General features: G+C 38.1%; 2 protein-coding genes across 3 annotated transcripts; one reads left to right on the top strand and one right to left on the bottom strand.

The window, feature by feature from the left end:
• Positions 1-53: 53 nt before the first annotated feature.
• LOC130171868 (uncharacterized) lies at positions 54-3,687 on the bottom strand. 2 transcript variants are annotated; one of them, XM_056380137.1, is made up of 9 exons: positions 3,612-3,687; positions 3,407-3,494; positions 2,911-3,279; positions 2,786-2,818; positions 2,572-2,613; positions 2,348-2,474; positions 2,023-2,097; positions 1,742-1,823; positions 54-1,627 (listed from the first exon to the last, which is right to left on the bottom strand). In XM_056380137.1, exons 2-9 carry the CDS (start codon positions 3,471-3,473, stop codon positions 1,553-1,555), a joined length of 870 nt encoding a protein of 289 aa, XP_056236112.1. In that variant the 5' UTR covers positions 3,474-3,494; positions 3,612-3,687; the 3' UTR covers positions 54-1,552. The 2 variants fall into 2 exon arrangements, with proteins under 2 accessions (XP_056236112.1, XP_056236113.1); XM_056380138.1 differs by having other exon boundaries at positions 3,407-3,455; positions 3,612-3,667.
• A 4,186-nt stretch (positions 3,688-7,873) lies between these two features.
• On the top strand, positions 7,874-14,470 carry si:dkey-238d18.4 (TBC1 domain family member 15). Its single transcript, XM_056380119.1, has 10 exons — positions 7,874-8,548; positions 10,055-10,240; positions 10,353-10,471; positions 11,044-11,147; positions 11,984-12,051; positions 12,178-12,324; positions 12,918-13,008; positions 13,108-13,256; positions 13,355-13,496; positions 13,588-14,470. Exons 1-10 carry the CDS (start codon positions 8,338-8,340, stop codon positions 13,754-13,756), a joined length of 1,386 nt encoding a protein of 461 aa, XP_056236094.1. The 5' UTR covers positions 7,874-8,337; the 3' UTR covers positions 13,757-14,470.
• The last annotated feature ends 21 nt before the right edge of the window (positions 14,471-14,491 follow it).

The following is a 14,491-nucleotide window of genomic DNA, read 5'->3' as shown; positions in this document are numbered from 1 at the left end:
GTTGCAGCGGAAGAGGATGGGACAGCGCAGGTCACAGAACAAGCAACAACATCGTCTTTTAACCCTTTATTTTTGATGGTGCCGTGAACTTAAACATCCCATTACAAGTAATAATTTAATCTCTTGATAGAAGACTGACTTAAAAAAGAAAACAGAAGTTGGAGCCCAGCACAGCTACCACAGGAAGCTCATTAGCAAACATGCTGAGAAATACAGTATACAACATGAGCCCTCCCTCCGCTATCTTTAGGTTCATTTGGAAGATTACATGAATAAGTTCCACAGAAAAAAGAACACCAGTCATGAGGTGCAACAAACAGCTTGCAAAACCGATGTGCTAAATGCTTGATATAGTTTGTGCATCACTGCTCATTGTACTGCAACATACTAACAATACAAAACAACCATGAAAAACATTACAGGATCCTTTATCATCACGCTGATAGACTGAGTTTTATGTGAGCTGTGGAACAGGGTTTCATGGTACAACTAAGGAAAGATTGCGCTTATGGAAAATAAACTATGGTTATTGTAACTAAACTAAACCAAACTAAAATGGTTCAGTTCTCGGCAATAATATACTGTACATTATTAATAGTAAAACCATGTAATAAATGAGTGTAGTAAATTAATGTCTTACAACTTTAAATATTGTAGTATACAATAACATAATGGCTGCTATTTGTAATTCCATTAGTCTACAGCCATTGACACCAAACTGAAAGAGACATGAAATACAGTCATGTCATCTTTGTAGTATTGCACCTCTTTGTTTTTTTTTGATTGACTATCCGATAAGAAATGTTAAAGGTTCAGGCATAGCTGGGGGCGGGGACTATATAAATTACAGAAGTCTTAACAGCCTGTTTTAAGGCTCATTTTTTGAATACAGGCTGTGTGCATTTCTCTGTGGATTGAGTGTTTTGATACTTTCACAGTATTTAGCATTTAGACCTGCTTTATAATAAATTTTAAAAAAGACATGGAAATGTACCTTTTTACAATATGGGTTTTTAACAGACTTAAAGGGATTTCATGGGATTTTGTATTTTGCAGCATGACCCTTTCGTGGCTATTTCATGTCCTTTCTACATATTTTAAGATTTTTTGTGTGTCATTTAATGTTGTTTTGGTTTGGGTTAAGGGGAGGGCTGGCGATTAATCAGTAAACAAATGGTATGGTGTCAACTGGCATTTGAAAGGAAACTGTTTGGTCTTTACGGTGCTGGTAAAGAAACACTATCATAACTGATAACAGGTAATATTTTTGTCTGAAACATCTCTAAAAGATATTACAGCTTTACCTGGCTGTCTTCTCATAATTCTGCAACCATGAGTCAATAAATAAATAATAATTGTAACTGCTCTCCTTTGTTCTGCATGATGCAGTTTTTATGATATATGCGTAAAATCTCTTGGCAGATGCTTTGCATTCTTTCTTTCTTGTGATAACATAATGCTATTGCCACCCATACCACATGTTTGCAGAAAACAAGACTACATTTAAGACTAAGTTTAAGTCAAAATAGATTTGTTAGATGCATCTTTTGTGCTATTTTGTATAATCCACATTTGCATATACATTGTCTATGTGATCCATACTTTGATCCATCTGACCTGTGAGGGCCTGCAAACAGACAGAAGGGGGGTTACAGCAAGGTTAGCTTTAAAAGAGTCAGTGTTTTTTTGTCTTAGCTACTGTCTTCTTGTATTAAAACAAAAATGAGTGGGGTTATTGTACCTCAGTATTGATGTAAACAGGTTCGTCGATCGACTTCAGTTCAGAGAGTTTCTTGTTTTCATGATTTTTGCAAGATGCTTCTCTAAAAAGACAAAATAAACTTATTTAGTTTCCAATTTGACATACATGAGATCGGAAATGTGTTATTAACAGTGCGTCTATTCACATGTAGTCAAAGGTATCCACAAACATCTTTAATTTTCATGTATCTAGTTTTTATATTGCTCTCACACATACACAGTGGTGAAAAATAACATTCCTCTTTTAACCATTCTACAAACCTTTGGGCTTGGTTTGATGATGCTCTGCTAAAATTTGCGTAATATCCAGATTCCTCCCTGGTGATAGACTTTGACCTGTAAAAAAAAAAAGATTGTTGATGGCAAATTACTTCAAGTGATTATGAATATAAGCAAAGACACTGACCATTCTGCACAATGAAGTTCAAATAGCCAAGCAAAGAAACTTTCAGATTTCATGAGTGGATTTTAAATGATCTGCACATGGTTTACGTAAGGATAACACCAGGATCAGTCATTAAACAATAAATAATTTAGCTACTTGCAAGCCATGTTAAATTTACAAATGATCTAAAAGGGAAATTACCTTTTGTGTTTTATGCAACCGACAATTCCAGCAATAACAATAATGACCAGAAGTACAGAAACTGGTATGAAGATGGCCATATACATCTGTGAATTCCCCAGGGTCGTGCTCACTGTGGAGAAAATTGCTGCGAACAGAGATCTCTTCAGTAAAGGAAACTGTATTACAAATTGTGGGGTTTTAAATATAAGTTTGAAACAGTCAGTGTTAACATGTAAACTTACTGCTTGGGGGTAGAGAGTTGGTAAATGGCAGAATTGTAACCGCTACAAAAAATAAATAATTTGTGAGAGTTTTCATTAGGATTACATTTTTCCCCGTGGTACCTATTTGCTATAACATTTTGAAAGTACTGATTTATAGCATATTAACACATTGAGGAGTACAGACTCAAATTTTATAAATGTAAATAAGATCATAAAAACTTAAAGGTTCTACCTTGGTCATTAGTGGCTTGGGTAACACCTGACCCTGTGGAAGAAACGTGAAATATTAATTTAACATCCCTTTACTCAATAAATATAATTTAAATCATATTCCAAATATTTTACTGAAATTCTTACCCGGCACATTAATGTTGACAGGGTTTTTAACGAAACTATAATTTCCCTTTATGCTAAGTCTCATATAGATCGTTGGTTCATCATTAGGACTGATTTCTTGGATCTGAAGGGAGCAGTTTTTCTTCTTTATATCACCGATGAGCTTGGTCCTTCCTCTGTAATTCTCAAGCATAAATGTCTCATTCGGGTGATAAACAAAAGCCTTCTTGTCCTTGTCATTGATTTCAATAGTTTTCCCAAAGGTTTTCCAATAAACTTTAACATCATCAGAATCATATTCTTTCGGATTGCTGAAACTACATAGTATGGTCACATTTGAGCCCAATTCTGCGTTAATGTCTTGATCGACAGTAATCTTCCAGGTTTGACCTGTGTTGAAAACAAATCCAAACCAGAATTTATATTAGTATTTTATTATCAAATTTGATATATATATTTATATATATATATGTAATACTTCATAAAATTCTAAACTTAAACACAACATGTCACCCACCTGCAGTGGCCTGGATAGATATGAGACTAATCAGACCCAGCAGCTTCATCTGATACAGGAAAAACATTCTGAGATCAATCCTGAAATCCTGCAAATAATTTAGTTGTGCAGCAGTTATCTATCACATATGGTCAACCATATACAGCCAAGTCTTAGAGTTAAATTGCCTGCAATCTGCCTTTTACAGCATAAAGTAAATACTCACTGTAAGAGGGACCCAGAAGAGGTTTTACTGCTTTGCTGTGTTTTGTCAAATTGTACTAGATCTTAGCACTAATGTGAAATTTTTGGGTGTGTTTCCTGTTACTCAGAAGTAATGAATTGCAAAAAAAAAAAAAAAAAGGAAGTTATGACAGAAAAGTGAACTCTGACCACTGTTTAACTTGCTTATTGAGTTTGAGGGAAAATGTTACACAAATGTGCATCAAGAATATTGAAGCGTAGCCCTTTTTTAACACCTCAGAAGTGTGAAGATATGTAGAAAGTCTTTGCAGGTTATTTGTAACACATTTGTCTAGCCTAATATGTGTAACACAGATAGAAATGCTGCTGCACACACGAACAGCACTTGTGCTTGTGTGACATATGGTGTAAGACACATTTAAGCTCAACTCAATTGTTCAGTGTTTATAGGTCCAAACAAGAGAATCTTTGTTATGTTGCATACTTGCCAAAAAATGTTGGAATATACCCATGTTTGTCAGTAATCACATCAGTATCTTGACAGAGTTTGTACTGTATCTGCAATATTGTTTGGACCTAATGTTGATATTTGATATTTTAAAGTTATTCTATATCTTTGTATTGTGATATTTAAGTCAATAAATGAACTGGCTACTCTGTTTTAATGAGAAGTGGTGATGGCAACTCTAATGTATGCAACTGAACTTTAACCTTTGACCCATTCAGTAAACTTCCTCCTCCAAATGTGGGGGAGGAAGTGACCAAATTTGGTAACATCCAGGATTAATGTGTTGTGACCTGAGAGTAATGCACAGTGGTTCAGCAAAAGGCTCGCCAGTGCTGCCAGCTACCATATGTACTTGTAACCGGTAGGTCATGTCCGCCCCGCCACTTGGGGTCGCTGTGTAGCCACACCTGCAGCAAGTTCCCCAATTAGCAGCACATAAACACAGGTGGAAGGACACTAGCCATTCACATCCTCTTGCTACTGTTCCCTGTTTGGTGCCATTACACTTGTTGGAACCAACAAATGCTGTCTGTGTTCCCCCATGGCCGCCACATCTTAAGCACTGATTGGGTATTATACAGCCAAGGTAGTGTATTAATCAATTGTAAGTTTCAGTAAATGTACAGAAGACAAGATCAACCTGATTAACCTGTGTTCGGTCTCTACTGCTTTCTAACCTTTTGAAACTAACTTGAATTGTTAATTTCTTTTATTGAGTTTTAAGTACTAGGTTTTCTTCAGTGATTTTAGTATATTTATGTTTTCAGTATCTCTGTAATTTGTTTTACATTTTGGTGTAGTGGTGAGGCTTATTTTATATAACGTGATTGTTTTAAAAATCATTTGATTCATACAGAGGTGGTTTAGTGCTAACATTTAAAAGGTGGCCTTGTGACTTTATTTGTTTCTGGTGTGCTCTTTTATATTTTACGGCGATTTGTTTGTTTTCTATTTTAACGCCGACCTAGAAGTGTGACACCTTTTTGTATGTTTTTGCTTTAGTCCAGCTCTCCACCTCCCTATTGATTTTTTTTTTTATAGGTCTCTTCCTAGTTTAGTTTTTAATTATTCTAAGATCACTGAAGCCTAGATACTGACCAATCTTCAGTTTGATGTTACTGTATTGTATTAAGTGTTGCATCACTGAAAGAGATTAAATGCAAAAGAAAACAATTTTTACCTCGAAACCATGTCTCTGTTAAATCTTTGTGAAACTTACCTGTGTAGTCAAAGTAGTATTCAGTAATACTGTGTATTCCCTGGGTGGAATTCCCAGGGTGGCGTTGTTGGGTTTGTTTTTAATTTAACTTGAGTTTTAGCCAAGACCTGATATTGTTACATACTGCAACATTTATTCAGCATTGACAATGAACCTTTTTGTGTCATAACTGCTCCACAATAATTTCAAGTCTGCATTGAAATTATGGGTTAATCAAGTGTCATCAAATTTGTATCCAAATTAAGGGATAGATTCAAAATCCACAGTCCTCCTTTTTGTCTTAAGACATTCTAAGGTGGAACTTATGAGGTTTCAGCAGGCTGAGTGACACAGATCAACGAGAGAACCTGACGAGAGAACCTGACAGGCAGTATAGACAGGAGGAACAATTACAGCGATCAATTACCCTTTCAACTGTTAGAATTTAGACTTTGACAATGTGATCAGATCAGGTCAGGAACTATGTCAATTTTACAGCTCCACAAAAAATCACAAATGTGCCTCTAAGGTTTGTGAAATCTACAACACATGACAAATTGAATCATTGGACCTTAACTGAACTGCTTGGCCATGGGCACTAAATTAATTATTTAGTCCATGTGCTTTATTTTTCCCATATTATGTTCCCCCTGGTACCTCACAATTAATTAATGAAATCATTTAAGTGACAGAGTTTCAGAAACACCAGGAATAGACCCAAAGGCACAACTCCAACACAGTCGAGTTCCCAAAAAATCAGGTCTTTTAATAAAATCAGGTTCAGTACACGGGAGTTAGTCAGAAAAGGCAACCAGATCAAAAAGGTCTGGGCTGAGGCAGAGTAAAGTTCAGAAAAAGGATCAGACAACACTAGGAGACAAAAACTAGAGGATACGGGCTGGAACGCTGGCAACAATAGGCAAAGACGAACTGGCAAAGGGAGCAGAGAGCACAGGGACTAAATACACAAGGGAAGCGGGGAAATGAGGCACAGGTGAAACACATCAGGGCGGAGCAGGCAATCACAAAGGTGGGCAACACACAAGGGGCAGGAAGTGGATCTGAAATGAGAGGAGAGTTAGACACCAAAATAAAACAGGAAACAGAACAGGCGAGGCATGACATTAAGAAATTGATAAGCCACTATCCCTGGGTTTCTTATTTGGTTTCTCCAAAGCAAACTTTGTAAGTTTCCACATTTTAATTCCAAGGGAAATACAGGCAACATTCAAGGACTCCACTATTTAACCCTCCTGTTATGTTCGTTTCTCAGGAACAGCAATGATGTTCCTGGGTCAATTTGATGTTTAATTATCTGAAAGTGTCAGACACCAAAAAATCCCAATAAACATTGTTTATATCTCATTAACTCCATTACTAACCATTTCAATCAATATTTAGTGTAATGGTGTTCTTTACCTCTCACAGATCATGATTCAATGAGGATAATTCACTTGTTTTTCATTTAAAAAAATGCATGTTAAAACTTTTTTTAATGTACTTTGAAAAGACCTACATACAAGAGTTTTACATGACATTCATTTTTTTTAAATTTTATTTTACATTTTGAAATATTTTTTTTTTTCTTTTGGAGTGATGTTGATAAATTAACACGAGACACCTCTTCTGTTCATCCAGTGTGACATTAGGGCCTGGGTTATAGTGTAGTGGAAGTTGCTCTACCCACTTGTCCTACACTGTCCTGATAGCTGCCAGCTTGTCTCTTGTCTCTCTCCCGTCTGACAGCCCTTGTCTCTCGATTATCAAATCGGATTACTCTGGAGAAAATATGAAAAGTCTCCAGACAGTTTTGCCTGAAGTATATTTGAAGATGAAGACCACTGTATTTCACCATTTTTTTTTATTTTTATGTGAATGTCTTGCTTGGAGGAATATGAATAGCAGTTTCCTCATTTGGTTCATAATCAGAATCATCAGACCCAGAATTGACCTCAAGATGGTCTTCATCTTCAGGCACATCCTCCTCTATTTCACTGTCATGATCAAAGATGAGTTCCAGGGCCTCCAGGGTTGTCACCTGTTTACTTCTGCTGCTCATTTTGTAAAGCTCTGACAGAGTATATCATATGTAGCTGCAGAGTGTAATGTTGGTATAGGACTCCCTTGCAGAGAATATTTATGTTTTGCCCCTCCCCTGCTGGGTGTCCACTCAATGTGGGTGGAGTTTGCCCACGGGAACAGAAAAAGTTCCCGTCAAAAGTCATAACACCTGCATTCTCGCACTTTACAGATGAGGTCAAGAGAATAGGGAGAGTGTGTGTAATTGGGGTGAAATATGTCTCTCAGTTGCAAAAAAACAAATACTATTTGACACTTTTGACCCCTTTAAGCCTCCACTTGATAGATACAAACAGTATCTATGTAATATAAACTTGGGGGGGGGGGGTTGCAAATATTTGAAATGAACCATTTTAATTTTATATGTTGATTACACTTTTTTTTTTTTTTTTTTTTTTTTTTTAGATTTTTTTAACTTTAAAATGGGTCAATTTGAAAATTTTACCATAAGTGAGATTTGTATTTATTTTTACTGTCAAGTTAAATATCCACATATAAGTGATGGAAAATGCGGTCCTGTGGATTTGTTCGGGTCCTCAGTCTGACCCGTGGGGCTCTTGGTGGGATATCAGCTGCTGCTGTGAGGAACTGTTACACCGCTGGGTGGAGTGAGAGACGCTCTCAAATCCAGAGTGAACTTTGGCACTGAACTCCGGACTCCACCTGGAATGTGGGCCAAACTCGGATCTCAAGGTACAGTCATATGACTCCCAGAGGGCTGAATGAGAATCAACAAAGCTGCAACTGGTCTTCTAAAACCGACTCAACAAGTTCTGTTATCTTGACGGACTCGAAGCTGTTGGAAGGAATCAGTCCTGGCTGGTTTGGGAGATGGGGGTCGGGAAAAGACGCGTTGTTTAAGGAGCGGTGGCGCCACGGGACGATGACAGTTTGTTGCCTGTTGAGTCTCTGTGGATGCAGCTCTCCTTTACCTGTGCGTGGCGTTAAAGCTGTCAGACACACATGGACAACCTGGACAATGGGAGCCCACGGCAGGCAGCGGGAGAAGAGACGAGCTCATCGGACAGTCACCGACCAGATGTCCGCTCCCAGAGGAGGGTAGCGGCGGTCAGCTCTCCTGTTCTGTCCGGCGCACGCCTCACCTTACCTGGGATCATGGATGCTGAGGGCAGGGTCGACGAGTCAAGACTGAGGATGCATATATTCAAAAACGGTAGATCTATTTATCTATCTATGGACATGCATAAAGGATTCAATTACATACACATAGGCCTAAATTCAGCCATCTATATGAATTATCCCGCACTGTGAAAATGCAGATATTGATGATCGCATTTATTGCACCTGCACCTTGATTGCTGGCATTTCAGCCTAATATATGCAAGAAGTGTTTTACACGGGGCATTTGTTAGAGGCTCAGTTTACAGTAGAAACAAATTATTCTGAGGTCACAGCAGGTCAAGCAGGAATCTTACATAATCCTATAATGCATAAAATCTTTGCTAATCCAGTGAAATTCATGTTTGAAAGATTATACTGTATTATTGCAGTATGGAGCACAGCCTATTCAACAGTAGGATTTATAATGACATATAGCCCATGGTTTATCACACTAATCACTTTTTTTAATTTTTTTATTGAGGCCTAATATTATTCTGAATGAGACAAAAAAAGGTTGATAGGATTACAAATATTGAGCTTATTCTGCATTTATAAAATTTGTCTCACTCAATAAATTTCTAACTTTTCATAAAATCCTGTTCATTAAAATATGTGGTTTTAGTGTCTAAAAAAATATAATAGTGCCCCACTTAAGCACTATTTTGCTGTGCAGTAAATTATTGAACTCGGTCACTCACGTGTCCAGATGCATCAATGAATTGTAACTATGCCTGCAGACCAAGAGTAAGTCAAGTGATGCTTTGCTTCAGGACATTAGCAGAGCCACAGCCAAACCATTCTCTAAAATCTAACATTTCATTGTGCATCAGATCAGACCCCCTCGAGCACAGAACGCCAGCGTGACTCCTGAGATAAAACAGATACCATCAATAGAGTTGGTGATATTCCTAAGGAGCCAAATAAAATCACATGAGATTTAACAGTCAGACAAATATTCAGTGAAGTGTGTGAAACTAAGACATGACGATACCTCTGGATTAGTGGCTCCAGTGCATAAATGTGTGTCGAAACACATCTTTAGACTGTCACTCAGTTGGTTCTGGAAATACCTTGTTATGCTAATTGGCTATTTCTTAAATTTCTGGCTGGACATTCAGCAGCACTCAGGCACAAGACAATGATATCTACTCAGAAGTGCCCTTACTGGAGTAAAACATCACAAGGAGTCTATCATCTACGAGCAGGAATGTGGAAACTCTCCCTCTTTCTCTGTGGCCTTCTGACCTTTATGCACATTCCAGCCCTACAAACATGGCAACCACAGATTAAAGGACCCGCATAGCAAAACATTAAGTCTCAAGACATCTCAAATCTTCTTCTGAAAGCAGTTGACCAAAATTTGGATCAGGGATTGTTTCCTACAGATTCTCTCTTTCCTCAGCTATGTTGACATCCTTCATGTCATCCATTCAGGGTTTGTTTTGACTGAATGATAATTGCTCAAATACATGTCTAAAGTCTTGGCTCAAAAGGACACTGCAGAATCACTTATATAAATCAACCATAAATAATCAAAAGATTTTCAATGCCCGCCAAGGTGGCGTGTCTCCCTCTGAGCGTGGCCTGGTGTGGCGTTTCCTGTTTGGGATGTACCCGTGCAGCTCCACGGCTTTAGAGCGCTCTCTGCTGCAGGAGCAGCTGGTCGTACGATACCGGGTCATGAAGAGAAAGTGGCAGCAGTTCCTTCCCTCAGCTGTGCGCATGCATCTCAATGGCACTGATGGTAAACACAAACACACACAAACTCTGTCACACAGAAGGAAGTTATACTGTGTGTCTCCCAAGTGCGTCACTGCCCTAATGTGTATGAACATATGAGTCTGTCTCCATTCCAGCTGAGTTGGTGGCAGCTGTCAGGTACTTTGACCAGAGACAGGCACAGGCCCAGCAACAGACCCAGGACCAGTCTGAGGAGGTCAGGGACAGACTGGCTTTCTTGGAGCTTCAGGCACAGGTTAGATCAGTTAAATCTGTTAGTATAAGTCTAATCTATATACTCAAATGTTTGTTTTCTTTCTATTCACTACATTTCTGCTTTTTTTTGTTCTGTTATTTCGATTTCTGTCGCTCCATTATGTGCATTTTCATTGTCTTTGTTTGGTAGAAGAGATTAACTGTTTAAAGAGGGAGGAGTGTGTGTTTAGGTAAATTACACAACAGGATCTAAATGTGTTAAACAAAGTTTTTGTCATTTATTTACATATGGTATCAGTTGATGTCTTTACACTAGCTGACGTTTTAAGCACTTTGTTTCTGGAGAGTGTGTGCACTTAGGAGCAGCTGATTGATTTCAGATAGAGATACTCCACATGTAACCATGTAACTTTAACAGAATCACACTTTAAACAAACTATTTACACCATATTACAGTTCATACACCACTATTCCCATTTCTAGTGCAAGGAAAGGATACAGTTAAATATGAAATATGGTCAATTGTTTGGGCTCCACAAAAGCTGTTAACACTAAGATCACGATCACTAGTGGTCAAATATGTTTGTCTCTACATTTCTTCCCTGTCATCAGATTTTATTTGAGCGGGTCACATTTGATCAGGAGGAGCTCCGTGAAGCCGTACGAATCATTGACAAGGATGCACCGAGAACTAACAGAGACCTGAGCTATTACCAGTGAGTGACTGTGAGCCATTGTTGTGTTTCTTGTTGTGTCAACAGACATATTGAATTTGATTGCTGACCTTTGAACATGAAGCTAGTTTTAAGCAGCTGAAAGGAATCATTCACTTACCGCTAACCTGACACAAAAAGGCGCCTTACAACTTTTAAATTATTTAAATCTTCTATTGAAGTTCATTTCTGTTTGATGTTTTGAATGACTAGCCAGCTGTTTACAGGACATCAGTATTACTTACCTGTTGATAAGAAGATTTTTGTTCTTTTATTACAAGATGAATTAAGTCTAGTAAGCTGGGGGTCACTTTGAAAAATATGAATTGATATTGTGTGTTCTGAATTTACATAATCACAGGACAAAAACAGACCAAACTTGATTTGGAGTTACCAAGATACAGTATGTTGTCACCTGCCCCTCAGGGCTCCAGAACCAGCTGCCTCTCCTAAATACACACATGTTGGTGCAATACAGAAATAGGAATGTTAAGTAAAAATAAATAATGGTGAGCTAAAGTTTGAGTTAACAAAATTTGTATCACTAATAACTATGTGCTGGAAGTATATTAAAGAATAGAAGCTATTTATCTAATTATAGTAATTTAGTGTTGAAATGAATTCAAATTATTTTCCTAATGTAAAAAGAAAGTATAATTTCATTGTTTCCTGCGCTGTAAATAAAAGGGAGCAACTAACATCAATACATGTATTCTCTGTGGATTATTTTCATACTTATAGGGGCTGATTTTGAGCAACGAAGCTGTCATATCTATATAGTGCACATCAAATACTTGTCTGTAGTGTTCAACTTATGCTGCTCACTTGTCTGTCTGCAGGGGCGAAGGTTCAGGTAACCTGTTGGTGTTGAGAGATATCCTCATCACATATGCTGCTTTTCATCCAGGTAAACATCAACAAAGAACCAATCTCAGGTTTATTGACACTGACATGATCAGACAGGCATGTTTGTTGCACCGTTAGAGTCACTACCTCTTTGTTTGTGCACCACTTTTCTTGATTGTTGATCCAGAGGTCAGTTATGCCCAGGGAATGAACGACCTGTGCAGCCGCTTCCTGGAGGTTCTTGACTCTGAGGTTGACACTTTCTGGAGTTTCTCCTGCTACATGGAGAAATTCTCCAAGGACTTCAGGGCCGATGGTCTGCACAGAAAAATAGGTGAGGTTACTAAAAAGGAATACATCTTTGTGTATAATAAATGTTATGTTTCTTTTTTTTTTTATATTGGTTGAATAGTGTGCCAACAAACAACAAAGAAAATGACGAGCATACGAGGTGACAAAGTAGACAGTAGGTGTAGGTAGTTAACATATGGCATAATGGTGAAATAGTATGACAAGCCAAAAAAAAAAAAAAAGGCAAGCATACACGTAGGATGACAGAGAAGACAAGTGCATAGATGTAATATCTATCAATGTTAGGCAAAGGTACATATGATATTTGAAGCTGTTATACTGATGTATGTGGTGTTGTATTAGGTGTGTGTGTGTGTGTGTGTGTGTTGTAGCAGTAGTGTCTTTATGGTAATGATTAAGTTGTATGACAGTCATTTAGTGGTAAAACAAAGATATTGAAAACTTACATCCAAAATAATAATTTAAGTCTGTGCATATATCCTTTTGTTTTGGTGCTAGATGAAGCATTCAGACCAAAGAAAGAACAAATAAATAAATAAAATAGCATATATAAATTATAGTCCATAGGTTTGTTAAGTAAAAGCATATGAAAGAGTTGTGTTTAATGTCTTTTAGAGTTGGAGGCAGCCCTGCTGAAGGAACTGGACCCACAGCTCTACGCTCACTTGGTCACAGACAGCATGGAGAGCTTCACCTTCTGCCACAGGTAGATCTCTGATAACATTCTCTATTTATATTCTCTGTATCTGAATATGGACATGCACATTTTTGTTTACGTTCATGCGCTTGTTGCCCCTTCTTTAAGGTGGCTGCTGCTGGGTTTCCAGAGGGAGTTTGAACACAGTGACGCGCTACGTTTGTTTGAGATCCTGAGCTGTGACCACCTGGAGCTGATCTCCCAGCAAGTAGACCGAGCCAGGTATCAGGAAAGGCTGGCACGAAAACACAGCACAGGTGAAACCCAAAACTTGACCTGGCAGAATGAGGGATAGTTACCTCCTTAAATGTCTGACATTAACGTAGCGAGTGTCTTTGCTTTGTGATGTTTTTAGAGGACAATTCAGAGTCAGCGCTGCAGGCCGTCAATACTGACTTCACCTTTGAGCTCTTCATCTGTGCAGCCATCCTGTTGGAGAACAGAGAGTCTCTGCTGCGGTGTCAAGATGATGTGCAGCTCATCCAGTTTACTAGCAGGTTTGTCTGTTTGCTAAGACTCGAAAATCACAAAAAAAAGCGATAATGTGTTTGTCGAATCTGCGTCAACGTGTTTTGCCTTTTCGTGCAGCCTTCAGGGAAAACTGGACCTGAATAGCACGCTGAAGAAAGCGGAGCACCATTTCTACAACTACTGCAAACGCTGTGCGTGGGACTATATGACTGGACGCTGCAGAGCACACAAAAGCAAAGAAGAGGACTTTCTTTATCAACTCCGTAGTTTATTTGTTTTAAAGTGATAGCTACTATTTAAATACCTGATGTTAAGGACTTTTATGAAACTGTAATATGTAACAAGGGACATATAATCCCTATTTGGAGTTTTGATGGCACATATTCTTTGTCTTAGTTTTTATTTCAGAGGGAAACACACTGTTGTTCTGATGGCTGCTTACCTTAAATCTGATTTGTTCTTGTTTATTGTAAATGTACAGTATTTATTGTGTGAGAGCTGATCAACACATTCTGTCAGTTGTTTTGGTTGCTCTCCTGAACTGCCACAAATTTGAAAAGCTTAGGCTTAAGATCTTATTACCTCAGAATCACAGCTTTGTGCAATTTGTTCTTCCGGGTTATGCAATATTCAACTCCTAGAAGAAAACAACTACAGGTATGTGTGAGTACACGCATGCCTAGGTCTGGTGTGTCGCAACAGGTGGTGTCTGTGAGGAACTGCAGTTATATTTAATGCCTGATGGCCCATGAGTCCTCTGTAACAGGAATAGACATCCAGCTTTTGAACTCTGGCAGAGGGAAAGTGCCGTAAGAGGAAGGACAACTTAATGATCAGCTCTCTTAGATAGAAAGTGAAACACACACATAATGTAAATAACCTAAAAATCATACCTCAACAAAACTACAGGAAATGATTTTTTATGTGGTGTTGGTAATGTTCTTGTTCAGTTTTCTTGTACACCTTACATAATAAAGGAGGTCGGTATTCACCCTAATAACCTAAAGTTTTGTTTGAACTT

The sequence above is a fragment of the Seriola aureovittata genome, chromosome 7, assembly GCF_021018895.1.
Source record: "Seriola aureovittata isolate HTS-2021-v1 ecotype China chromosome 7, ASM2101889v1, whole genome shotgun sequence".
Classification (NCBI taxonomy): Eukaryota; Metazoa; Chordata; class Actinopteri; order Carangiformes; family Carangidae; genus Seriola; species Seriola aureovittata.
This window is presented reverse-complemented; position numbering and strand designations above follow the sequence as displayed.